Source organism: Lepisosteus oculatus, chromosome 13 (assembly GCF_040954835.1).
Source record: "Lepisosteus oculatus isolate fLepOcu1 chromosome 13, fLepOcu1.hap2, whole genome shotgun sequence".
Classification (NCBI taxonomy): domain Eukaryota; kingdom Metazoa; phylum Chordata; class Actinopteri; order Semionotiformes; family Lepisosteidae; genus Lepisosteus; species Lepisosteus oculatus.
The window spans coordinates 8,411,611-8,439,462 of NC_090708.1; the positions used below are offsets into that span (position 1 = coordinate 8,411,611).

Consider the following 27,852-nt stretch of genomic DNA (forward strand, 5'->3'; position numbering starts at 1 on the left):
CAACACCCTTAACAACCACAACAGATCCAACTACTACCATAACTGTTCCAACCACAACAGAAGCAGTAACTTCAACTCCAATCACAAGCACAATGGCTCCCACAACAACAACACCTGAAATTATAACAACTTCAGTTCTAACTACAACCACAGTAGCAGATCAAACAACTACATATCCAACTTCAACCACAACACCCTTAACAACCACAACAGATCCAACTACTTCCATAACAGTTCCAACCACAACAGAAGCAATAACGTCAACTCCAATCACAAGCACAATGGCTCCCACAACAACAACAGCTGAAACTATAACAACTTCAGTTCTAACTACAACCACAGTAGCAGGTCAAACAACTACATATCCAACTTCACCCACAACACCCTTAACAACCACAACAGATCCAACTACTATCATAACCGTTCCAACCACAACAGAAGCAGTAACTTCAACTCCAACCACAAGCACAATGGCTCCCACAACAACAGCTGAAACTATAACAACTTCAGTTCTAACTACAACCACAGTAGCAGATCAAACACCTACATATCCAACTTCAACCACAACACCCTTAACAACCACAACAGATCCAACTACTTCCATAACAGTTCCAACCACAACAGAAGCAATAACGTCAACTCCAATCACAAGCACAATGGCTCCCATAACACCAACAGCTGAAACTATAACAACTAAAGTTCTAACTCGAACCACAGTAGCAGATCAAACAACTACATATCCAACTTCACCCACAACACCCTTAACAACCACAACAGATCCAACTACTTCCATAACAGTTCCAACCACAACAGAAGCAGTAACTTCAACTCCAATCACAAGCACAATGGCTCCCACAACAACAGCAGCTGAAACTATAACAACTTCAGTTCTAACTACAACCACAGTAACAGATCAACAAACTACATATCCAGAGTCAACTAAAACTACAGTGGCAGAAACAGGTGAGTTTAATATGTTCAAAGTAAATAGTTTTAAATTATTGTCTGAATATTAATCATTAATTAACTTTCAATAACATAAGTCTCTGAAATTATTAGATGTAATTGTAATATAATTAAAATTTAAGAGAAGCTTAAGTTAACTCAATTTTAATGTAACTTTGCTATTACAGCACATCGTCTATGATATTGAATAAATGCTTTTATAAAAGTCTCAAAACCAGACTTTTGCTTGAACGAATTCTGAAAAATACCATTACAGTTTGTACAAACAAACAAATTTGTCAATTATTACTGAAATATTTTCTATGTCAATAAATTCAGTGCCTGGTTCCATTACCAATTTGACTGCAAGTAACATCACCACAAGTTCCCTGCTTCTGAGCTGGACAGCTCCATCTGGAAATGTAGGGAGCTACAGAGTTGAAGTCAGTGGACCGACTGCTCAGTCTCTGACTGTGAACACATCATCAGTTGAGATCCATGGGCTGAGCCCTGGAAGCAATTACTCCCTGCAAGTTGTTGCCGTAGCTGCAGACAATGTTACTGTTGGGTCTCCAGTCTCCATCACAACATTTACAGGTGAGTGCAGGAAGTTCAACACGAGGAATTTAAAATTCACATCCAAATCTTAGTCCTTAGCTCACTCTTCAGAATATCAGTTTCTGGAAGTTAAATGTGAATTGTCATATTTTCATTGATAGAGATGCATAAGACAATGATTTGAGAAAGGGCGTATTATTTTATATCAATCTTCATTTTTGTCATTTATCTTTCATTATATAAAATAAATTCATGTTGAATAATGCTTTCATTAAATATGCCAAATTTTGTGAAATCTGCCTTTTTCTAGAAAATGCCTTTTGAGTTATATTGGATTTTTTCCAACATAAAATGTTATCAGTTTTTATCTAGATATCTTGTATAGTGTGAAAAACTTGTCAAATCCTCTCTTTTTAAATATATCTTTCTTTCTCTCATTCAGTGCCTGGTTCCATCACCAATTTGACTGCAAGTAACATCACCACAAGTTCCCTGCTTCTGAGCTGGACAGCTCCATCTGGAAATGTAGGGAGCTACAGAGTTGAAGTCAGTGGACCGACTGCTCAGTCTCTGACAGTGAGCACTTCATCAGTTCAGATCACTGGGTTGAGCCCTGGAAGCAATTACTCCGTGCAGGTTGTTGCTGTAGCTGCAGACAATGTTACTGTTGGGTCTCCAGTCTCCATCACAACATTTACAGGTGAGTGCAGGAAGTTCAACACGAGGAATTTAAAATTCACATCCAAATCTTAGTCCTTAGCTCACTCTTAAGAATATCAGTTTCTGGAAGTTAAATGTGAATTGTCATATTTTCATTGATAGAAATGCATAAGACAATGATTTGAGAAAGGGCATATTATTTTATATCGATCTTCATTTTTGTCATTTATCTTTCATTATATGAAATAAATTCATGTTGAATAATGCTTTCATTAAATATGCCAGGGTTTGTGAAATCTGCCTTTTTCTAGAAAATGCCTTATGATTCATATTGGATTTTTTCCAACGTAAAATGTTATCAGTTTTTATCTAGATATCTTGTATAGTGTGAAAAACTTTTCAAATCCTCTCTTTTCAAATATATATTTCTTTCTCTCATTCAGTGCCTGGGTCAATCACCAATTTGACTGCAAGTAACATCACCACAAGTTCCCTGCTTCTGAGCTGGACAGCTCCATCTGGAAATGTAGGGAGCTACAGAGTTGAAGTCAGTGGACCGACTGCTCAGTCTCTGACAGTGAGCACTTCATCAGTTCAGATCACTGGGCTGAGCCCTGGAAGCAATTACTCCCTGCAGGTTGTTGCCGTAGCTGCAGACAATGTTACTGTTGGGTCTCCAGTCTCCATCACAACATTTACAGGTGAGTGCAGGAAGTTCAACACGAGGAATTTAAAATTCACATCCAAATCTTAGTCCTTTGCTCACTCTTAAGAATATCAGTTTCTGGAAGTTAAATGTGAATTGTCATATTTTCGTTGAGAGAGATGCATAAGACAATGATTTGAGAAAGGGCATATTATTTTATATCGATCCTCATTTTTGTCATTTATCTTTCATTATATAAAATAAATTCATGTTGAATAATGCTTTCATTAAATATGCCAACTTTTGTGAAATCTGCCTTTTTCTAGAAAATGCCTCATGATTCATATTGGATTTTTTCCAACGTAAAATGTTATCAGTTTTTATCTAGATATCTTGTATAGTGTGAAAAACTTTTCAAATCCTCTCTTTTTAAATGTATATTTCTTTCTCTCATTCAGTGCCTGGGTCAATCACCAATTTGACTGCAAGTAACATCACCACAAGTTCCCTGCTTCTGAGCTGGACAGCCCCATCTGGAAATGTAGGGAGCTACAGTGTTGAAGTCAGTGGACCGACTGCTCAGTCTCTGACAGTGAGCACTTCATCAGTTCAGATCACTGGGCTGAGCCCTGGAAGCAATTACTCCCTGCAGGTTGTTGCCGTAGCTGCAGACAATGTTACTGTTGGGTCTCCAGTCTCCATCACAACATTTACAGGTGAGTGCAGGAAGTTCAACACGAGGAATTTAAAATTCACATCCAAATCTTAGTCCTTAGCTCACTCTTAAGAATATCAGTTTCTGGAAGTTAAATGTGAATTGTCATATTTTCATTGATAGAGATGCATAAGACAATGATTTGAGAAAGGGCATATTATTTTATATCGATCTTCATTTTTGTCATTTCTCTTTCATTATATAAAATAAATTCATGTTGAATAATGCTTTCATTAAATATGCCAACTGTTGTGAAATCTGCCTTTTTCTAGAAAATGCCTAATGATTCATATTGGATTTTTTCCAACGTAAAATGTTATCAGTTTTTATCTAGATATCTTGTATAGTGTGAAAAACTTTTCAAATCCTCTCTTTTCAAATATATATTTCTTTCTCTCATTCAGTGCCTGGGTCAATCACCAATTTGACTGCAAGTAACATCACCACAAGTTCCCTGCTTCTGAGCTGGACAGCTCCATCTGGAAATGTAGGGAGCTACAGAGTTGAAGTCAGTGGACCGACTGCTCAGTCTCTGACAGTGAGCACTTCATCAGTTCAGATCACTGGGCTGAGCCCTGGAAGCAATTACTCCCTGCAGGTTGTTGCCGTAGCTGCAGACAATGTTACTGTTGGGTCTCCAGTCTCCATCACAACATTTACAGGTGAGTGCAGGAAGTTCAACACGAGGAATTTAAAATTCACATCCAAATCTTAGTCCTTAGCTCACTCTTAAGAATATCAGTTTCTGGAAGTTAAATGTGAATTGTCATATTTTCGTTGATAGAGATGCATAAGACAATGATTTGAGAAAGGGCATATTATTTTATATCGATCTTCATTTTTGTCATTTATCTTTCATTATATGAAATAAATTCATGTTGAATAATGCTTTCATTAAATATGCCAACTTTTGTGAAATCTGCCTTTTTCTAGAAAATGCCTCATGATTCATATTGGATTTTTTCCAACGTAAAATGTTATCAGTTTTTATCTAGATATCTTGTATAGTGTGAAAAACTTTTCAAATCCTCTCTTTTCAAATATATATTTCTTTCTCTCATTCAGTGCCTGGGTCAATCACCAATTTGACTGCAAGTAACATCACCACAAGTTCCCTGCTTCTGAGCTGGACAGCTCCATCTGGAAATGTAGGGAGCTACAGAGTTGAAGTCAGTGGACCGACTGCTCAGTCTCTGACAGTGAGCACTTCATCAGTTCAGATCACTGGGCTGAGCCCTGGAAGCAATTACTCCCTGCAGGTTGTTGCCGTAGCTGCAGACAATGTTACTGTTGGGTCTCCAGTCTCCATCACAACATTTACAGGTGAGTGCAGGAAGTTCAACACGAGGAATTTAAAATTCACATCCAAATCTTAGTCCTTAGCTCACTCTTAAGAATATCAGTTTCTGGAAGTTAAATGTGAATTGTCATATTTTCGTTGAGAGAGATGCATAAGACAATTATTTGAGAAAGGGCATATTATTTTATATCGATCCTCATTTTTGTCATTTATCTTTCATTATATAAAATAAATTCATGTTGAATAATGCTTTCATTAAATATGCCAACTTTTGTGAAATCTGCATTTTTCTAGGAAATGCCTCATGATTCATATTGGATTTTTTCCAACGTAAAATGTTATCAGTTTTTATCTAGATATCTTGTATAGTGTGAAAAACTTTTCAAATCCTCTCTTTTTAAATGTATATTTCTTTCTCTCATTCAGTGCCTGGGTCAATCACCAATTTGACTGCAAGTAACATCACCACAAGTTCCCTGCTTCTGAGCTGGACAGCCCCATCTGGAAATGTAGGGAGCTACAGTGTTGAAGTCAGTGGACCGACTGCTCAGTCTCTGACAGTGAGCACTTCATCAGTTCAGATCACTGGGCTGAGCCCTGGAAGCAATTACTCCCTGCAGGTTGTTGCCGTAGCTGCAGACAATGTTACTGTTGGGTCTCCAGTCTCCATCACAACATTTACAGGTGAGTGCAGGAAGTTCAACACGAGGAATTTAAAATTCACATCCAAATCTTAGTCCTTAGCTCACTCTTAAGAATATCAGTTTCTGGAAGTTAAATGTGAATTGTCATATTTTCATTGATAGAGATGCATAAGACAATGATTTGAGAAAGGGCATATTATTTTATATCGATCTTCATTTTTGTCATTTCTCTTTCATTATATAAAATAAATTCATGTTGAATAATGCTTTCATTAAATATGCCAACTGTTGTGAAATCTGCCTTTTTCTAGAAAATGCCTAATGATTCATATTGGATTTTTTCCAACGTAAAATGTTATCAGTTTTTATCTAGATATCTTGTATAGTGTGAAAAACTTTTCAAATCCTCTCTTTTCAAATATATATTTCTTTCTCTCATTCAGTGCCTGGGTCAATCACCAATTTGACTGCAAGTAACATCACCACAAGTTCCCTGCTTCTGAGCTGGACAGCTCCATCTGGAAATGTAGGGAGCTACAGAGTTGAAGTCAGTGGACCGACTGCTCAGTCTCTGACAGTGAGCACTTCATCAGTTCAGATCACTGGGCTGAGCCCTGGAAGCAATTACTCCCTGCAGGTTGTTGCCGTAGCTGCAGACAATGTTACTGTTGGGTCTCCAGTCTCCATCACAACATTTACAGGTGAGTGCAGGAAGTTCAACACGAGGAATTTAAAATTCACATCCAAATCTTAGTCCTTAGCTCACTCTTAAGAATATCAGTTTCTGGAAGTTAAATGTGAATTGTCATATTTTCGTTGATAGAGATGCATAAGACAATGATTTGAGAAAGGGCATATTATTTTATATCGATCTTCATTTTTGTCATTTATCTTTCATTATATGAAATAAATTCATGTTGAATAATGCTTTCATTAAATATGCCAAGGTTTGTGAAATCTGCCTTTTTCTAGAAAATGCCTTATGATTCATATTGGATTTTTTCCAACGTAAAATGTTATCAGTTTTTATCTAGATATCTTGTATAGTGTGAAAAACTTTTCAAATCCTCTCTTTTCAAATATATATTTCTTTCTCTCATTCAGTGCCTGGGTCCATCACCAATTTGACTGCAAGTAACATCACCACAAGTTCCCTGCTTCTGAGCTGGACAGCTCCATCTGGAAATGTAGGGAGCTACAGAGTTGAAGTCAGTGGACCGACTGCTCAGTCTCTGACAGTGAGCACTTCATCAGTTCAGATCACTGGGCTGAGCCCTGGAAGCAATTACTCCCTGCAGGTTGTTGCCGTAGCTGCAGACAATGTTACTGTTGGGTCTCCAGTCTCCATCACAACATTTACAGGTGAGTGCAGGAAGTTCAACACGAGGAATTTAAAATTCACATCCAAATCTTAGTCCTTAGCTCACTCTTAAGAATATCAGTTTCTGGAAGTTAAATGTGAATTGTCATATTTTCATTGATAGAGATGCATAAGACAATGATTTGAGAAAGGGCATATTATTTTATATCGATCTTCATTTTTGTCATTTCTCTTTCATTATATAAAATAAATTCATGTTGAATAATGCTTTCATTAAATATGCCAACTGTTGTGAAATCTGCCTTTTTCTAGAAAATGCCTAATGATTCACATTGGATTTTTTCCAACATAAAATGTTATCAGTTTTTATCTAGATATCTTGTATAGTGTGAAAAACTTGTCAAATCCTCTCTTTTTAAATGTATATTTCTTTCTCTCATTCAGTGCCTGGGTCAATCACCAATTTGACTGCAAGTAACATCACCACAAGTTCCCTGCTTCTGAGCTGGACAGCTCCATCTGGAAATGTAGGGAGCTACAGAGTTGAAGTCAGTGGACCGACTGCTCAGTCTCTGACAGTGAGCACTTCATCAGTTCAGATCACTGGGCTGAGCCCTGGAAGCAATTACTCCCTGCAGGTTGTTGCCGTAGCTGCAGACAATGTTACTGTTGGGTCTCCAGTCTCCATCACAACATTTACAGGTGAGTGCAGGAAGTTCAACACGAGGAATTTAAAATTCACATCCAAATCTTAGTCCTTAGCTCACTCTTAAGAATATCAGTTTCTGGAAGTTAAATGTGAATTGTCATATTTTCATTGATAGAGATGCATAAGACAATGATTTGAGAAAGGGCATATTATTTTATATCGATCTTCATTTTTGTCATTTATCTTTCATTATATGAAATAAATTCATGTTGAATAATGCTTTCATTAAATATGCCAAGGTTTGTGAAATCTGCCTTTTTCTAGAAAATGCCTTATGATTCATATTGGATTTTTTCCAACGTAAAATGTTATCAGTTTTTATCTAGATATCTTGTATAGTGTGAAAAACTTGTCAAATCCTCTCTTTTTAAATGTATATTTCTTTCTCTCATTCAGTGCCTGGGTCAATCACCAATTTGACTGCAAGTAACATCACCACAAGTTCCCTGCTTCTGAGCTGGACAGCTCCATCTGGAAATGTAGGGAGCTACAGAGTTGAAGTCAGTGGACCGACTGCTCAGTCTCTGACAGTGAGCACTTCATCAGTTCAGATCACTGGGCTGAGCCCTGGAAGCAATTACTCCCTGCAGGTTGTTGCCGTAGCTGCAGACAATGTTACTGTTGGGTCTCCAGTCTCCATCACAACATTTACAGGTGAGTGCAGGAAGTTCAACACGAGGAATTTAAAATTCACATCCAAATCTTAGTCCTTAGCTCACTCTTAAGAATATCAGTTTCTGGAAGTTAAATGTGAATTGTCATATTTTCATTGATAGAGATGCATAAGACAATGATTTGAGAAAGGGCATATTATTTTATATCGATCTTCATTTTTGTCATTTATCTTTCATTATATGAAATAAATTCATGTTGAATAATGCTTTCATTAAATATGCCAAGGTTTGTGAAATCTGCCTTTTTCTGGAAAATGCCTTATGATTCATATTGGATTTTTTCCAACGTAAAATGTTATCAGTTTTTATCTAGATATCTTGTATAGTGTGAAAAACTTTTCAAATCCTCTCTTTTCAAATATATATTTCTTTCTCTCATTCAGTGCCTGGGTCCATCACCAATTTGACTGCAAGTAACATCACCACAAGTTCCCTGCTTCTGAGCTGGACAGCTCCATCTGGAAATGTAGGGAGCTACAGAGTTAAAGTCAGTGGACCGACTGCTCAGTCTCTGACAGTGAGCACTTCATCAGTTCAGATCACTGGGTTGAGCCCCGGAAGCAATTACTCCCTGCAGGTTGTTGCTGTAGCTGCAGACAATGTTACTGTTGGGTCTCCAGTCTCCATCACAACATTTACAGGTGAGTGCAGGAAGTTCAACACGAGGAATTTAAAATTCACATCCAAATCTTAGTCCTTAGCTCACTCTTAAGAATATCAGTTTCTGGAAGTTAAATGTGAATTGTCATATTTTCATTGATAGAGATGCATAAGACAATGATTTGAGAACGGGCATATTATTTTATATCGATCTTCATTTTTGTCATTTATCTTTCATTATATAAAATAAATTCATGTTGAATAATGCTTTCATTAAATATGCCAAGGTTTGTGAAATCTGCCTTTTTCTAGAAAATGCCTTATGATTCATATTGGATTTTTTCCAACGTAAAATGTTATCAGTTTTTATCTAGATATCTTGTATAGTGTGAAAAACTTTGCAAATCCTCTCTTTTCAAATATATATTTCTTTCTCTCATTCAGTGCCTGGGTCCATCACCAATTTGACTGCAAGTAACATCACCACAAGTTCCCTGCTTCTGAGCTGGACAGCTCCATCTGGAAATGTAGGGAGCTACAGAGTTGAAGTCAGTGGACCGACTGCTCAGTCTCTGACAGTGAGCACTTCATCAGTTCAGATCACTGGGCTGAGCCCTGGAAGCAATTACTCCCTGCAGGTTGTTGCTGTAGCTGCAGACAATGTTACTGTTGGGTCTCCAGTCTCCATCACAACATTTACAGGTGAGTGCAGGAAGTTCAACACGAGGAATTTAAAATTCACATCCAAATCTTAGTCCTTAGCTCACTCTTAAGAATATCAGTTTCTGGAAGTTAAATGTGAATTGTCATATTTTCATTGATAGAGATGCATAAGACAATGATTTGAGAACGGGCATATTATTTTATATCGATCTTCATTTTTGTCATTTATCTTTCATTATATAAAATAAATTCATGTTGAATAATGCTTTCATTAAATATGCCAAGGTTTGTGAAATCTGCCTTTTTCTAGAAAATGCCTTATGATTCATATTGGATTTTTTCCAACGTAAAATGTTATCAGTTTTTATCTAGATATCTTGTATAGTGTGAAAAACTTTTCAAATCCTCTCTTTTCAAATATTTATTTCTTTCTCTCATTCAGTGCCTGGGTCCATCACCAATTTGACTGCAAGTAACATCACCACAAGTTCCCTGCTTCTGATCTGGACAGCTCCATCTGGAAATGTAGGGAGCTACAGAGTTGAAGTCAATGGACCGACTGCTCAGTCTCTGACAGTGAGCACTTCATCAGTTCAGATCACTGGGCTGAGCCCTGGAAGCAATTACTCCCTGCAGGTTGTTGCCGTAGCTGCAGACAATGTTACTGTTGGGTCTCCAGTCTCCATCACAACATTTACTGGTGAGTGCAGGAAGTTCAACACGAGGAATTTAAAATTCACATCCAAATCTTAGTCCTTAGCTCACTCTTAAGAATATCAGTTTCTGGAAGTTAAATGTGAATTGTCATATTTTCATTGATAGAGATGCATAAGACAATGATTTGAGAAAGGGCATATTATTTTATATCGATCTTCATTTTTGTCATTTATCTTTCATTATATAAAATAAATTCACGTTGAATAATGCTTTCATTAAATATGCCAAGGTTTGTGAAATCTGCCTTTTTTTAGAAAATGCCTTTTGAGTCATATTGGATTTTTTCCAACATAAAATGTTATCAGTTTTTATCTAGATATCTTGTGTAGTGTGAAAAACTTTTCAAATCCTCTCTTTTTAAATGTATATTTCTTTCTCTCATTCAGTGCCTGGGTCCATCACCAATTTGACTGCAAGTAACATCACCACAAGTTCCCTGCTTCTGAGCTGGACAGCTCCATCTGGAAATGTAGGGAGCTACAGAGTTGAAGTCAGTGGACCGACTGCTCAGTCTCTGACAGTGAGCACTTCATCAGTTCAGATCACTGGGCTGAGCCCTGGAAGCAATTACTCCCTGCAGGTTGTTGCCGTAGCTGCAGACAATGTTACTGTTGGGTCTCCAGTCTCCATCACAACATTTACAGGTGAGTGCAGGAAGTTCAACACGAGGAATTTAAAATTCACATCCAAATCTTAGTCCTTAGCTCACTCTTAAGAATATCAGTTTCTGGAAGTTAAATGTGAATTGTCATATTTTCATTGATAGAGATGCATAAGACAATGATTTGAGAAAGGGCATATTATTTTATATCGATCTTCATTTTTGTCATTTATCTTTCATTATATGAAATAAATTCATGTTGAATAATGCTTTCATTAAATATGCCAAGGTTTGTGAAATCTGCCTTTTTCTGGAAAATGCCTTATGATTCATATTGGATTTTTTCCGACGTAAAATGTTATCAGTTTTTATCTAGATATCTTGTATAGTGTGAAAAACTTTTCAAATCCTCTCTTTTCAAATATATATTTCTTTCTCTCATTCAGTGCCTGGGTCCATCACCAATTTGACTGCAAGTAACATCACCACAAGTTCCCTGCTTCTGAGCTGGACAGCTCCATCTGGAAATGTAGGGAGCTACAGAGTTGAAGTCAGTGGACCGACTGCTCAGTCTCTGACAGTGAGCACTTCATCAGTTCAGATCACTGGGCTGAGCCCCGGAAGCAATTACTCCCTGCAGGTTGTTGCTGTAGCTGCAGACAATGTTACTGTTGGGTCTCCAGTCTCCATCACAACATTTACAGGTGAGTGCAGGAAGTTCAACATGAGGAATTTAAAATTCACATCCAAATCTTAGTCCTTAGCTCACTCTTAAGAATATCAGTTTCTGGAAGTTAAATGTGAATTGTCATATTTTCATTGATAGAGATGCATAAGACAATGATTTGAGAAAGGGCATATTATTTTATATCGATCTTCATTTTTGTCATTTATCTTTCATTATATAAAATAAATTCATGTTGAATAATGCTTTCATTAAATATGCCAAGGTTTGTGAAATCTGCCTTTTTCTAGAAAATGCCTTATGATTCATATTGGATTTTTTCCAACGTAAAATGTTATCAGTTTTTATCTAGATATCTTGTATAGTGTGAAAAACTTTTCAAATCCTCTCTTTTCAAATATTTATTTCTTTCTCTCATTCAGTGCCTGGGTCCATCACCAATTTGACTGCAAGTAACATCACCACAAGTTCCCTGCTTCTGATCTGGACAGCTCCATCTGGAAATGTAGGGAGCTACAGAGTTGAAGTCAATGGACCGACTGCTCAGTCTCTGACAGTGAGCACTTCATCAGTTCAGATCACTGGGCTGAGCCCTGGAAGCAATTACTCCCTGCAGGTTGTTGCCGTAGCTGCAGACAATGTTACTGTTGGGTCTCCAGTCTCCATCACAACATTTACTGGTGAGTGCAGGAAGTTCAACACGAGGAATTTAAAATTCACATCCAAATCTTAGTCCTTAGCTCACTCTTAAGAATATCAGTTTCTGGAAGTTAAATGTGAATTGTCATATTTTCATTGATAGAGATGCATAAGACAATGATTTGAGAAAGGGCATATTATTTTATATCGATCTTCATTTTTGTCATTTATCTTTCATTATATAAAATAAATTCACGTTGAATAATGCTTTCATTAAATATGCCAAGGTTTGTGAAATCTGCCTTTTTTTAGAAAATGCCTTTTGAGTCATATTGGATTTTTTCCAACATAAAATGTTATCAGTTTTTATCTAGATATCTTGTGTAGTGTGAAAAACTTTTCAAATCCTCTCTTTTTAAATGTATATTTCTTTCTCTCATTCAGTGCCTGGGTCCATCACCAATTTGACTGCAAGTAACATCACCACAAGTTCCCTGCTTCTGAGCTGGACAGCTCCATCTGGAAATGTAGGGAGCTACAGAGTTGAAGTCAGTGGACCGACTGCTCAGTCTCTGACAGTGAGCACTTCATCAGTTCAGATCACTGGGCTGAGCCCTGGAAGCAATTACTCCCTGCAGGTTGTTGCCGTAGCTGCAGACAATGTTACTGTTGGGTCTCCAGTCTCCATCACAACATTTACAGGTGAGTGCAGGAAGTTCAACACGAGGAATTTAAAATTCACATCCAAATCTTAGTCCTTAGCTCACTCTTAAGAATATCAGTTTCTGGAAGTTAAATGTGAATTGTCATATTTTCATTGATAGAGATGCATAAGACAATGATTTGAGAAAGGGCATATTATTTTATATCGATCTTCATTTTTGTCATTTATCTTTCATTATATGAAATAAATTCATGTTGAATAATGCTTTCATTAAATATGCCAAGGTTTGTGAAATCTGCCTTTTTCTGGAAAATGCCTTATGATTCATATTGGATTTTTTCCAATGTAAAATGTTATCAGTTTTTATCTAGATATCTTGTATAGTGTGAAAAACTTTTCAAATCCTCTCTTTTCAAATATATATTTCTTTCTCTCATTCAGTGCCTGGGTCCATCACCAATTTGACTGCAAGTAACATCACCACAAGTTCCCTGCTTCTGAGCTGGACAGCTCCATCTGGAAATGTAGGGAGCTACAGAGTTGAAGTCAGTGGACCGACTGCTCAGTCTCTGACAGTGAGCACTTCATCAGTTCAGATCACTGGGCTGAGCCCCGGAAGCAATTACTCCCTGCAGGTTGTTGCTGTAGCTGCAGACAATGTTACTGTTGGGTCTCCAGTCTCCATCACAACATTTACAGGTGAGTGCAGGAAGTTCAACACGAGGAATTTAAAATTCACATCCAAATCTTAGTCCTTAGCTCACTCTTAAGAATATCAGTTTCTGGAAGTTAAATGTGAATTGTCATATTTTCATTGATAGAGATGCATAAGACAATGATTTGAGAAAGGGCATATTATTTTATATCGATCTTCATTTTTGTCATTTATCTTTCATTATATTAAATAAATTCATGTTGAATAATGCTTTCATTAAATATGCCAACTGTTGTGAAATCTGCCTTTTTCTAGAAAATGCCTAATGATTCATATTGGATTTTTTCCAACGTAAAATGTTATCAGTTTTTATCTAGATATCTTGTATAGTGTGAAAAACTTTTCAAATCCTCTCTTTTCAAATATATATTTCTTTCTCTCATTCAGTGCCTGGGTCCATCACCAATTTGACTGCAAGTAACATCACCACAAGTTCCCTGCTTCTGAGCTGGACAGCTCCATCTGGAAATGTAGGGAGCTACAGAGTTAAAGTCAGTGGACCGACTGCTCAGTCTCTGACAGTGAGCACTTCATCAGTTCAGATCACTGGGTTGAGCCCCGGAAGCAATTACTCCCTGCAGGTTGTTGCTGTAGCTGCAGACAATGTTACTGTTGGGTCTCCAGTCTCCATCACAACATTTACAGGTGAGTGCAGGAAGTTCAACACGAGGAATTTAAAATTCACATCCAAATCTTAGTCCTTAGCTCACTCTTAAGAATATCAGTTTCTGGAAGTTAAATGTGAATTGTCATATTTTCATTGATAGAGATGCATAAGACAATGATTTGAGAACGGGCATATTATTTTATATCGATCTTCATTTTTGTCATTTATCTTTCATTATATAAAATAAATTCATGTTGAATAATGCTTTCATTAAATATGCCAAGGTTTGTGAAATCTGCCTTTTTCTAGAAAATGCCTTATGATTCATATTGGATATTTTCCAACGTAAAATGTTATCAGTTTTTATCTAGATATCTTGTATAGTGTGAAAAACTTTGCAAATCCTCTCTTTTCAAATATATATTTCTTTCTCTCATTCAGTGCCTGGGTCCATCACCAATTTGACTGCAAGTAACATCACCACAAGTTCCCTGCTTCTGAGCTGGACAGCTCCATCTGGAAATGTAGGGAGCTACAGAGTTGAAGTCATTGGACCGACTGCTCAGTCTCTGACAGTGAGCACTTCATCAGTTCAGATCACTGGGCTGAGCCCTGGAAGCAATTACTCCCTGCAGGTTGTTGCTGTAGCTGCAGACAATGTTACTGTTGGGTCTCCAGTCTCCATCACAACATTTACAGGTGAGTGCAGGAAGTTCAACACGAGGAATTTAAAATTCACATCCAAATCTTAGTCCTTAGCTCACTCTTAAGAATATCAGTTTCTGGAAGTTAAATGTGAATTGTCATATTTTCATTGATAGAGATGCATAAGACAATGATTTGAGAACGGGCATATTATTTTATATCGATCTTCATTTTTGTCATTTATCTTTCATTATATAAAATAAATTCATGTTGAATAATGCTTTCATTAAATATGCCAAGGTTTGTGAAATCTCCCTTTTTCTAGAAAATGCCTTATGATTCATATTGGATTTTTTCCAACGTAAAATGTTATCAGTTTTTATCTAGATATCTTGTATAGTGTGAAAAACTTTTCAAATCCTCTCTTTTCAAATATTTATTTCTTTCTCTCATTCAGTGCCTGGGTCCATCACCAATTTGACTGCAAGTAACATCACCACAAGTTCCCTGCTTCTGATCTGGACAGCTCCATCTGGAAATGTAGGGAGCTACAGAGTTGAAGTCAATGGACCGACTGCTCAGTCTCTGACAGTGAGCACTTCATCAGTTCAGATCACTGGGCTGAGCCCTGGAAGCAATTACTCCCTGCAGGTTGTTGCCGTAGCTGCAGACAATGTTACTGTTGGGTCTCCAGTCTCCATCACAACATTTACTGGTGAGTGCAGGAAGTTCAACACGAGGAATTTAAAATTCACATCCAAATCTTAGTCCTTAGCTCACTCTTAAGAATATCAGTTTCTGGAAGTTAAATGTGAATTGTCATATTTTCATTGATAGAGATGCATAAGACAATGATTTGAGAACGGGCATATTATTTTATATCGATCTTCATTTTTGTCATTTATCTTTCATTATATAAAATAAATTCACGTTGAATAATGCTTTCATTAAATATGCCAAGGTTTGTGAAATCTGCCTTTTTTTAGAAAATGCCTTTTGAGTCATATTGGATTTTTTCCAACATAAAATGTTATCAGTTTTTATCTAGATATCTTGTGTAGTGTGAAAAACTTTTCAAATCCTCTCTTTTTAAATGTATATTTCTTTCTCTCATTCAGTGCCTGGGTCCATCACCAATTTGACTGCAAGTAACATCACCACAAGTTCCCTGCTTCTGAGCTGGACAGCTCCATCTGGAAATGTAGGGAGCTACAGAGTTGAAGTCAGTGGACCGACTGCTCAGTCTCTGACAGTGAGCACTTCATCAGTTCAGATCACTGGGCTGAGCCCTGGAAGCAATTACTCCCTGCAGGTTGTTGCCGTAGCTGCAGACAATGTTACTGTTGGGTCTCCAGTCTCCATCACAACATTTACAGGTGAGTGCAGGAAGTTCAACACGAGGAATTTAAAATTCACATCCAAATCTTAGTCCTTAGCTCACTCTTAAGAATATCAGTTTCTGGAAGTTAAATGTGAATTGTCATATTTTCATTGATAGAGATGCATAAGACAATGATTTGAGAAAGGGCATATTATTTTATATCGATCTTCATTTTTGTCATTTATCTTTCATTATATGAAATAAATTCATGTTGAATAATGCTTTCATTAAATATGCCAAGGTTTGTGAAATCTGCCTTTTTCTGGAAAATGCCTTATGATTCATATTGGATTTTTTCCAATGTAAAATGTTATCAGTTTTTATCTAGATATCTTGTATAGTGTGAAAAACTTTTCAAATCCTCTCTTTTCAAATATATATTTCTTTCTCTCATTCAGTGCCTGGGTCCATCACCAATTTGACTGCAAGTAACATCACCACAAGTTCCCTGCTTCTGAGCTGGACAGCTCCATCTGGAAATGTAGGGAGCTACAGAGTTGAAGTCAGTGGACCGACTGCTCAGTCTCTGACAGTGAGCACTTCATCAGTTCAGATCACTGGGCTGAGCCCCGGAAGCAATTACTCCCTGCAGGTTGTTGCCGTAGCTGCAGACAATGTTACTGTTGGGTCTCCAGTCTCCATCACAACATTTACAGGTGAGTGCAGGAAGTTCAACACGAGGAATTTAAAATTCACATCCAAATCTTAGTCCTTAGCTCACTCTTAAGAATATCAGTTTCTGGAAGTTAAATGTGAATTGTCATATTTTCATTGATAGAGATGCATAAGACAATGATTTGAGAAAGGGCATATTATTTTATATCGATCTTCATTTTTGTCATTTCTCTTTCATTATATAAAATAAATTCATGTTGAATAATGCTTTCATTAAATATGCCAACTGTTGTGAAATCTGCCTTTTTCTAGAAAATGCCTAATGATTCATATTGGATTTTTTCCAACGTAAAATGTTATCAGTTTTTATCTAGATATCTTGTATAGTGTGAAAAACTTTTCAAATCCTCTCTTTTCAAATATATATTTCTTTCTCTCATTCAGTGCCTGGGTCCATCACCAATTTGACTGCAAGTAACATCACCACAAGTTCCCTGCTTCTGAGCTGGACAGCTCCATCTGGAAATGTAGGGAGTTACAGAGTTGAAGTCAATGGACCGACTGCTCAGTCTCTGACAGTGAGCACTTCATCAGTTCAGATCACTGGGCTGAGCCCTGGAAGCAATTACTCCCTGCAGGTTGTTGCCGTAGCTGCAGACAATGTTACTGTTGGGTCTCCAGTCTCCATCACAACATTTACTGGTGAGTGCAGGAAGTTCAACACGAGGAATTTAAAATTCACATCCAAATCTTAGTCCTTAGCTCACTCTTAAGAATATCAGTTTCTGGAAGTTAAATGTGAATTGTCATATTTTCATTGATAGAGATGCATAAGACAATGATTTGAGAAAGGGCATATTATTTTATATCGATCTTCATTTTTGTCATTTATCTTTCATTATATAAAATAAATTCACGTTGAATAATGCTTTCATTAAATATGCCAAGGTTTGTGAAATCTGCCTTTTTTTAGAAAATGCCTTTTGAGTCATATTGGATTTTTTCCAACATAAAATGTTATCAGTTTTTATCTAGATATCTTGTGTAGTGTGAAAAACTTTTCAAATCCTCTCTTTTTAAATGTATATTTCTTTCTCTCATTCAGTGCCTGGGTCCATCACCAATTTGACTGCAAGTAACATCACCACAAGTTCCCTGCTTCTGAGCTGGACAGCTCCATCTGGAAATGTAGGGAGCTACAGAGTTGAAGTCAGTGGACCGACTGCTCAGTCTCTGACAGTGAGCACTTCATCAGTTCAGATCACTGGGCTGAGCCCTGGAAGCAATTACTCCCTGCAGGTTGTTGCCGTAGCTGCAGACAATGTTACTGTTGGGTCTCCAGTCTCCATCACAACATTTACAGGTGAGTGCAGGAAGTTCAACACGAGGAATTTAAAATTCACATCCAAATCTTAGTCCTTAGCTCACTCTTAAGAATATCAGTTTCTGGAAGTTAAATGTGAATTGTCATATTTTCATTGATAGAGATGCATAAGACAATGATTTGAGAAAGGGCATATTATTTTATATCGATCTTCATTTTTGTCATTTATCTTTCATTATATGAAATAAATTCATGTTGAATAATGCTTTAATTAAATATGCCAAGGTTTGTGAAATCTGCCTTTTTCTGGAAAATGCCTTATGATTCATATTGGATTTTTTCCGACGTAAAATGTTATCAGTTTTTATCTAGATATCTTGTATAGTGTGAAAAACTTTTCAAATCCTCTCTTTTCAAATATATATTTCTTTCTCTCATTCAGTGCCTGGGTCCATCACCAATTTGACTGCAAGTAACATCACCACAAGTTCCCTGCTTCTGAGCTGGACAGCTCCATCTGGAAATGTAGGGAGCTACAGAGTTGAAGTCAGTGGACCGACTGCTCAGTCTCTGACAGTGAGCACTTCATCAGTTCAGATTACTGGGCTGAGCCCCGGAAGCAATTACTCCCTGCAGGTTGTTGCTGTAGCTGCAGACAATGTTACTGTTGGGTCTCCAGTCTCCATCACAACATTTACAGGTGAGTGCAGGAAGTTAAACACGAGGAATTTAAAATTCACATCCAAATCTTAGTCCTTAGCTCACTCTTAAGAATATCAGTTTCTGCAAGTTAAATGTGAATTGTCATATTTTCATTGATAGAGATGCATAAGACAATGATTTGAGAAAGGGCATATTATTTTATATCGATCTTCATTTTTGTCATTTATCTTTCATTATATAAAATAAATTCATGTTGAATAATGCTTTCATTAAATATGCCAACTGTTGTGAAATCTGCCTTTTTCTAGAAAATGCCTAATGATTCATACTGGATTTTTTCCAACATAAAATGTTATCAGTTTTTATCTAGATATCTTGTATAGTGTGAAAAACTTGTCAAATCCTCTCTTTTTAAATGTATATTTCTTTCTCTCATTCAGTGCCTGGGTCAATCACCAATTTGACTGCAAGTAACATCACCACAAGTTCCCTGCTTCTGAGCTGGACAGCTCCATCTGGAAATGTAGGGAGCTACAGAGTTGAAGTCAGTGGACCGACTGCTCAGTCTCTGACAGTGAGCACTTCATCAGTTCAGATCACTGGGCTGAGCCCTGGAAGCAATTACTCCCTGCAGGTTGTTGCCGTAGCTGCACACAATGTTACTGTTGGGTCTCCAGTCTCCATCACAACATTTACAGGTGAGTGCAGGAAGTTCAACACGAGGAATTTAAAATTCACATCCAAATCTTAGTCCTTAGCTCACTCTTAAGAATATCAGTTTCTGGAAGTTAAATGTGAATTGTCATATTTTCATTGATAGAGATGCATAAGACAATGATTTGAGAAAGGGCATATTATTTTATATCGATCTTCATTTTTGTCATTTATCTTTCATTATATGAAATAAATTCATGTTGAATAATGCTTTCATTAAATATGCCAAGGTTTGTGAAATCTGCCTTTTTCTGGAAAATGCCTTATGATTCATATTGGATTTTTTCCACCGTAAAATGTTATCAGTTTTTATCTAGATATCTTGTATAGTGTGAAAAACTTTTCAAATCCTCTCTTTTTAAATATATATTTCTTTCTCTCATTCAGTGCCTGGGTCCATCACCAATTTGACTGCAAGTAACATCACCACAAGTTCCCTGCTTCTGAGCTGGACAGCTCCATCTGGAAATGTAGGGAGCTACAGAGTTAAAGTCAGTGGACCGACTGCTCAGTCTCTGACAGTGAGCACTTCATCAGTTCAGATCACTGGGTTGAGCCCCGGAAGCAATTACTCCCTGCAGGTTGTTGCTGTAGCTGCAGACAATGTTACTGTTGGGTCTCCAGTCTCCATCACAACATTTACAGGTGAGTGCAGGAAGTTCAACACGAGGAATTTAAAATTCACATCCAAATCTTAGTCCTTAGCTCACTCTTAAGAATATCAGTTTCTGGAAGTTAAATGTGAATTGTCATATTTTCATTGATAGAGATGCATAAGACAATGATTTGAGAACGGGCATATTATTTTATATCGATCTTCATTTTTGTCATTTATCTTTCATTATATAAAATAAATTCATGTTGAATAATGCTTTCATTAAATATGCCAAGGTTTGTGAAATCTGCCTTTTTCTAGAAAATGCCTTATGATTCATATTGGATTTTTTCCAACGTAAAATGTTATCAGTTTTTATCTAGATATCTTGTATAGTGTGAAAAACTTTGCAAATCCTCTCTTTTCAAATATATATTTCTTTCTCTCATTCAGTGCCTGGGTCCTTCACCAATTTGACTGCAAGTAACATCACCACAAGTTCCCTGCTTCTGAGCTGGACAGCTCCATCTGGAAATGTAGGGAGCTACAGAGTTGAAGTCAGTGGACCGACTGCTCAGTCTCTGACAGTGAGCACTTCATCAGTTCAGATCACTGGGCTGAGCCCTGGAAGCAATTACTCCCTGCAGGTTGTTGCTGTAGCTGCAGACAATGTTACTGTTGGGTCTCCAGTCTCCATCACAACATTTACAGGTGAGTGCAGGAAGTTCAACACGAGGAATTTAAAATTCACATCCAAATCTTAGTCCTTAGCTCACTCTTAAGAATATCAGTTTCTGGAAGTTAAATGTGAATTGTCATATTTTCATTGATAGAGATGCATAAGACAATGATTTGAGAAAGGGCATATTATTTTATATCGATCTTCATTTTTGTCATTTATCTTTCATTATATGAAATAAATTCATGTTGAATAATGCTTTCATTAAATATGCCAAGGTTTGTGAAATCTGCCTTTTTCTAGAAAATGCCTTATGATTCATATTGGATTTTTTCCAACGTAAAATGTTATCAGTTTTTATCTAGATATCTTGTATAGTGTGAAAAACTTGTCAAATCCTCTCTTTTTAAATGTATATTTCTTTCTCTCATTCAGTGCCTGGGTCAATCACCAATTTGACTGCAAGTAACATCACCACAAGTTCCCTGCTTCTGAGCTGGACAGCTCCATCTGGAAATGTAGGGAGCTACAGAGTTGAAGTCAGTGGACCGACTGCTCAGTCTCTGACAGTGAGCACTTCATCAGTTCAGATCACTGGGCTGAGCCCTGGAAGCAATTACTCCCTGCAGGTTGTTGCCGTAGCTGCAGACAATGTTACTGTTGGGTCTCCAGTCTCCATCACAACATTTACAGGTGAGTGCAGGAAGTTCAACACGAGGAATTTAAAATTCACATCCAAATCTTAGTCCTTAGCTCACTCTTAAGAATATCAGTTTCTGGAAGTTAAATGTGAATTGTCATATTTTCATTGATAGAGATGCATAAGACAATGATTTGAGAAAGGGCATATTATTTTATATCGATCTTCATTTTTGTCATTTATCTTTCATTATATGAAATAAATTCATGTTGAATAATGCTTTCATTAAATATGCCAAGGTTTGTGAAATCTGCCTTTTTCTGGAAAATGCCTTATGATTCATATTGGATTTTTTCCACCGTAAAATGTTATCAGTTTTTATCTAGATATCTTGTATAGTGTGAAAAACTTTTCAAATCCTCTCTTTTTAAATATATATTTCTTTCTCTCATTCAGTGCCTGGGTCCATCACCAATTTGACTGCAAGTAACATCACCACAAGTTCCCTGCTTCTGAGCTGGACAGCTCCATCTGGAAATGTAGGGAGCTACAGAGTTAAAGTCAGTGGACCGACTGCTCAGTCTCTGACAGTGAGCACTTCATCAGTTCAGATCACTGGGTTGAGCCCCGGAAGCAATTACTCCCTGCAGGTTGTTGCTGTAGCTGCAGACAATGTTACTGTTGGGTCTCCAGTCTCCATCACAACATTTACAGGTGAGTGCAGGAAGTTCAACACGAGGAATTTAAAATTCACATCCAAATCTTAGTCCTTAGCTCACTCTTAAGAATATCAGTTTCTGGAAGTTAAATGTGAATTGTCATATTTTCATTGATAGAGATGCATAAGACAATGATTTGAGAACGGGCATATTATTTTATATCGATCTTCATTTTTGTCATTTATCTTTCATTATATAAAATAAATTCATGTTGAATAATGCTTTCATTAAATATGCCAAGGTTTGTGAAATCTGCCTTTTTCTAGAAAATGCCTTATGATTCATATTGGATTTTTTCCAACGTAAAATGTTATCAGTTTTTATCTAGATATCTTGTATAGTGTGAAAAACTTTGCAAATCCTCTCTTTTCAAATATATATTTCTTTCTCTCATTCAGTGCCTGGGTCCTTCACCAATTTGACTGCAAGTAACATCACCACAAGTTCCCTGCTTCTGAGCTGGACAGCTCCATCTGGAAATGTAGGGAGCTACAGAGTTGAAGTCAGTGGACCGACTGCTCAGTCTCTGACAGTGAGCACTTCATCAGTTCAGATCACTGGGCTGAGCCCTGGAAGCAATTACTCCCTGCAGGTTGTTGCTGTAGCTGCAGACAATGTTACTGTTGGGTCTCCAGTCTCCATCACAACATTTACAGGTGAGTGCAGGAAGTTCAACACGAGGAATTTAAAATTCACATCCAAATCTTAGTCCTTAGCTCACTCTTAAGAATATCAGTTTCTGGAAGTTAAATGTGAATTGTCATATTTTCATTGATAGAGATGCATAAGACAATGATTTGAGAAAGGGCATATTATTTTATATCGATCTTCATTTTTGTCATTTATCTTTCATTATATGAAATAAATTCATGTTGAATAATGCTTTCATTAAATATGCCAAGGTTTGTGAAATCTGCCTTTTTCTAGAAAATGCCTTATGATTCATATTGGATTTTTTCCAACGTAAAATGTTATCAGTTTTTATCTAGATATCTTGTATAGTGTGAAAAACTTTTCAAATCCTCTCTTTTCAAATATTTATTTCTTTCTCTCATTCAGTGCCTGGGTCCATCACCAGTTTGACTGCAAGTAACATCACCACAAGTTCCCTGCTTCTGATCTGGACAGCTCCATCTGGAAATGTAGGGAGCTACAGAGTTGAAGTCAATGGACCGACTGCTCAGTCTCTGACAGTGAGCACTTCATCAGTTCAGATCACTGGGCTGAGCCCTGGAAGCAATTACTCCCTGCAGGTTGTTGCCGTAGCTGCAGACAATGTTACTGTTGGGTCTCCAGTCTCCATCACAACATTTACTGGTGAGTGCAGGAAGTTCAACACGAGGAATTTAAAATTCACATCCAAATCTTAGTCCTTAGCTCACTCTTAAGAATATCAGTTTCTGGAAGTTAAATGTGAATTGTCATATTTTCATTGATAGAGATGCATAAGACAATGATTTGAGAAAGGGCATATTATTTTATATCGATCTTCATTTTTGTCATTTATCTTTCATTATATAAAATAAATTCACGTTGAATAATGCTTTCATTAAATATGCCAAGGTTTGTGAAATCTGCCTTTTTTTAGAAAATGCCTTTTGAGTCATATTGGATTTTTTCCAACATAAAATGTTATCAGTTTTTATCTAGATATCTTGTGTAGTGTGAAAAACTTTTCAAATCCTCTCTTTTTAAATGTATATTTCTTTCTCTCATTCAGTGCCTGGGTCCATCACCAATTTGACTGCAAGTAACATCACCACAAGTTCCCTGCTTCTGAGCTGGACAGCTCCATCTGGAAATGTAGGGAGCTACAGAGTTGAAGTCAGTGGACCGACTGCTCAGTCTCTGACAGTGAGCACTTCATCAGTTCAGATCACTGGGCTGAGCCCTGGAAGCAATTACTCCCTGCAGGTTGTTGCTGTAGCTGCAGACAATGTTACTGTTGGGTCTCCAGTCTCCATCACAACATTTACAGGTGAGTGCAGGAAGTTCAACACGAGGAATTTAAAATTCACATCCAAATCTTAGTCCTTAGCTCACTCTTAAGAATATCAGTTTCTGGAAGTTAAATGTGAATTGTCATATTTTCATTGATAGAGATGCATAAGACAATGATTTGAGAAAGGGCATATTATTTTATATCGATCTTCATTTTTGTCATTTATCTTTCATTATATTAAATAAATTCATGTTGAATAATGCTTTCATTAAATATGCCAACTGTTGTGAAATCTGCCTTTTTCTAGAAAATGCCTAATGATTCATATTGGATTTTTTCCAACGTAAAATGTTATCAGTTTTTATCTAGATATCTTGTATAGTGTGAAAAACTTTTCAAATCCTCTCTTTTCAAATATATATTTCTTTCTCTCATTCAGTGCCTGGGTCCATCACCAATTTGACTGCAAGTAACATCACCACAAGTTCCCTGCTTCTGAGCTGGACAGCTCCATCTGGAAATGTAGGGAGCTACAGAGTTGAAGTCAGTGGACCGACTGCTCAGTCTCTGACAGTGAGCACTTCATCAGTTCAGATCACTGGGCTGAGCCCCGGAAGCAATTACTCCCTGCAGGTTGTTGCTGTAGCTGCAGACAATGTTACTGTTGGGTCTCCAGTCTCCATCACAACATTTACAGGTGAGTGCAGGAAGTTCAACACGAGGAATTTAAAATTCACATCCAAATCTTAGTCCTTAGCTCACTCTTAAGAATATCAGTTTCTGGAAGTTAAATGTGAATTGTCATATTTTCATTGATAGAGATGCATAAGACAATGATTTGAGAAAGGGCATATTATTTTATATCGATCTTCATTTTTGTCATTTATCTTTCATGATATAAAATAAATTCATGTTGAATAATGCTTTCATTAAACATGCCAACTTTTGTGAAATCTGTCTTTTTCTACAAAATGCCTTATGATTCATATTGGATATTTTCCAACATAAAATGTTATCAGTTTTTATCTAGATATCTTGTGTAGTGTGAAAAACTTGTCAAATCCCCTCTTTTTCAATATATATTTCTTTCTCTCATTCAGTGCCTGGTTCCATCACCAATTTGACTGCAAGTGACATCACCACAAGTTCCCTGCTTCTGAGCTGGACAGCTCCATCTGGAAATGTAGGGAGCTACAGAGTTGAAGTCAGTGGACCGACTGCTCAGTCTCTGACAGTGAGCACTTCATCAGTTCAGATCACTGGGCTGAGCCCTGGAAGCAATTACTCCCTGCAGGTTGTTGCCGTAGCTGCAGACAATGTTACTGTTGGGTCTCCAGTCTCCATCACAACATTTACAGGTGAGTGCAGGAAGTTCAACACGAGGAATTTAAAATTCACATCCAAATCTTAGTCCTTAGCTCACTCTTAAGAATATCAGTTTCTGGAAGTTAAATGTGATTTGTCATATTTTCATTGATAGAGATGCATAAGACAATGATTTGAGAAAGGGCATATTATTTTATATCGATCTTCATTTTTGTCATTTATCTTTCATTATATAAAATAAATTCATGTTGAATAATGCTTTCATTAAATATGCCAAGGTTTGTGAAATCTGCCTTTTTCTAGAAAATGCCTTATTATTCATATTGGATTTTTTCCAACGTAAAATGTTATCAGTTTTTATCTAGATATCTTGCGTAGTGTGAAAAACTTGTCAAATCCTCACTTTTTCAATATATCTTTTTTACTCTCATTCAGTGTCTGGTTCCATCACCAATTTGACTGCAAGTAACATCACCACAAGTTCCCTGCTTCTGAGCTGGACAGCTCCATCTGGAAATGTAGGGAGCTACAGAGTTGAAGTCAGTGGACCGACTGCTCAGTCTCTGACAGTGAGCACTTCATCAGTTCAGATCACTGGGCTGAGCCCTGGAAGCAATTACTCCCTGCAGGTTGTTGCCGTAGCTGCAGACAATGTTACTGTTGGGTCTCCAGTCTCCATCACAACATTTACAGGTGAGTGCAGGAAGTTCAACACGAGGAATTTAAAATTCACATCCAAATCTTAGTCCTTAGCTCACTCTTAAGAATATCAGTTTCTGGAAGTTAAATGTGAATTGTCATATTTTCGTTGAGAGAGATGCATAAGACAATGATTTGAGAAAGGTCATATTATTTTATATCGATCTTCATTTTTGTCGTTTATCTTTCATTACATAAAATAAATTCATGTTGAATAAAGCTTTCATTAAATATGCCAACTTTTGTGAAATCTGCCTTTTTCTAGAAAATGCCTTATGATTCATATTGGATTTATTCCAACATAAAATGTTATCAGTTTTTATCTAGATATCTTGTGTAGTGTGAAAAACTTTTCAAATCCTCTCTTTTTAAATATATCTTTCTTTCTCTAATTCAGTGCCTGGGTCCATCACCAATTTGACTGCAAGTAACATCAACACAAGTTCCCTGCTTCTGAACTGGACAGCTCCATCTGGAAATGTAGGGAGCTACAGAGTTGAAGTCAGTGGACCGACTGCTCAGTCTCTGACAGTGAGCACTTCATCAGTTCAGATCACTGGGCTGAGCCCTGGAAGCAATTACTCCCTGCAGGTTGTTGCCGTAGCTGCAGACAATGTTACTGTTGGGTCTCCAGTCTCCATCACAACATTTACAGGTGAGTGCAGGAAGTTCAACACGAGGAATTTAAAATTCACATCCAAATCTTAGTCCTTAGCTCACTCTTAAGAATATCAGTTTCTGGAAGTTAAATGTGAATTGTCATATTTTCATTGATAGAGATGCATAAGACAATGATTTGAGAAAGGGCATATTATTTTATATCGATCTTCATTTTTGTCATTTATCTTTCATTATATAAAATAAATTCATGTTGAATAATGCTTTCATTAAATATGCCAAGGTTTGTGAAATCTGCCTTTTTCTAGAAAATGCCTTATTATTCATATTGGATTTTTTCCAACGTAAAATGTTATCAGTTTTTATCTAGATATCTTGCGTAGTGTGAAAAACTTGTCAAATCCTCACTTTTTCAATATATCTTTTTTACTCTCATTCAGTGTCTGGTTCCATCACCAATTTGACTGCAAGTAACATCACCACAAGTTCCCTGCTTCTGAGCTGGACAGCTCCATCTGGAAATGTAGGGAGCTACAGAGTTGAAGTCAGTGGACCGACTGCTCAGTCTCTGACAGTGAGCACTTCATCAGTTCAGATCACTGGGCTGAGCCCTGGAAGCAATTACTCCCTGCAGGTTGTTGCTGTAGCTGCAGACAATGTTACTGTTGGGTCTCCAGTCTCCATCACAACATTTACAGGTGAGTGCAGGAAGTTCAACACGAGGAATTTAAAAATTCACATCCAAATCTTAGTCCTTAGCTCACTCTTAAGAATATCAGTTTCTGGAAGTTAAATGTGAATTGTCATATTTTCATTGATAGAGATGCATAAGACAATGCTTTGAGAAAGGGCATATTATTTTATATCGATTTTCATTTTTGTCATTTATCTTTCATGATATAAAATAAATTCATGTTGAATAATGCTTTCATTAAACATGCCAACTTTTGTGAAATCTGCCTTTTTCTAGAAAATGCCTTATGATTCATATTGGATATTTTCCAACATAAAATGTTATCAGTTTTTATCTAGATATCTTGTGTAGTGTGAAAAACTTGTCAAATCCCCTCTTTTTCAATATATATTTCTTTCTCTCATTCAGTGCCTGGTTCCATCACCAATTTGACTGCAAGTGACATCACCACAAGTTCCCTGCTTCTGAGCTGGACAGCTCCATCTGGAAATGTAGGGAGCTACAGAGTTGAAGTCAGTGGACCGACTGCTCAGTC

The 27,852-nt window shown here is 37.0% G+C and overlaps 1 protein-coding gene across 1 annotated transcript; it reads left to right on the forward strand.

The window, feature by feature from the left end:
* Window positions 1-1,500: 1,500 nt before the first annotated feature.
* LOC138242250 (tenascin-X-like) lies at window positions 1,501-27,607 on the forward strand. The gene is made up of 36 exons (XM_069197729.1): window positions 1,501-1,542; window positions 2,140-2,203; window positions 2,694-2,864; window positions 3,268-3,525; window positions 4,016-4,186; window positions 4,677-4,847; window positions 5,251-5,508; window positions 5,999-6,169; window positions 6,573-6,830; window positions 7,234-7,491; window positions 7,895-8,152; window positions 8,556-8,813; window positions 9,878-10,135; window positions 10,539-10,796; window positions 11,200-11,457; window positions 11,861-12,118; window positions 12,522-12,779; window positions 13,183-13,440; window positions 13,844-14,101; window positions 15,166-15,423; window positions 15,827-16,084; window positions 16,488-16,745; window positions 17,149-17,406; window positions 17,810-18,067; window positions 18,471-18,728; window positions 19,132-19,389; window positions 19,793-20,050; window positions 21,115-21,372; window positions 21,776-22,033; window positions 23,098-23,355; window positions 24,420-24,677; window positions 25,081-25,338; window positions 25,742-25,999; window positions 26,403-26,660; window positions 27,064-27,321; window positions 27,594-27,607. The coding sequence occupies exons 1-36, from the start codon at window positions 1,501-1,503 to the stop codon at window positions 27,605-27,607; spliced, it is 8,286 nt and encodes a 2,761-aa protein (XP_069053830.1).
* The last annotated feature ends 245 nt before the right edge of the window (window positions 27,608-27,852 follow it).

Bases quoted from the DNA above. Each gene is read 5' to 3' on its own strand.
- LOC138242250 (XM_069197729.1), top strand. From the start codon at position 1,501: ATGTTACTGTTGGGTCTCCAGTCTCCATCACAACATTTACAG. The intron at 1,543-2,139 runs GTGAGTGCAGGA...TACTCCGTGCAG, and splicing joins CTCCATCACAACATTTACAG to GTTGTTGCTGTAGCTGCAGA. The intron at 12,780-13,182 runs GTGAGTGCAGGA...TCTCTCATTCAG, and splicing joins CTCCATCACAACATTTACAG to TGCCTGGGTCCATCACCAAT.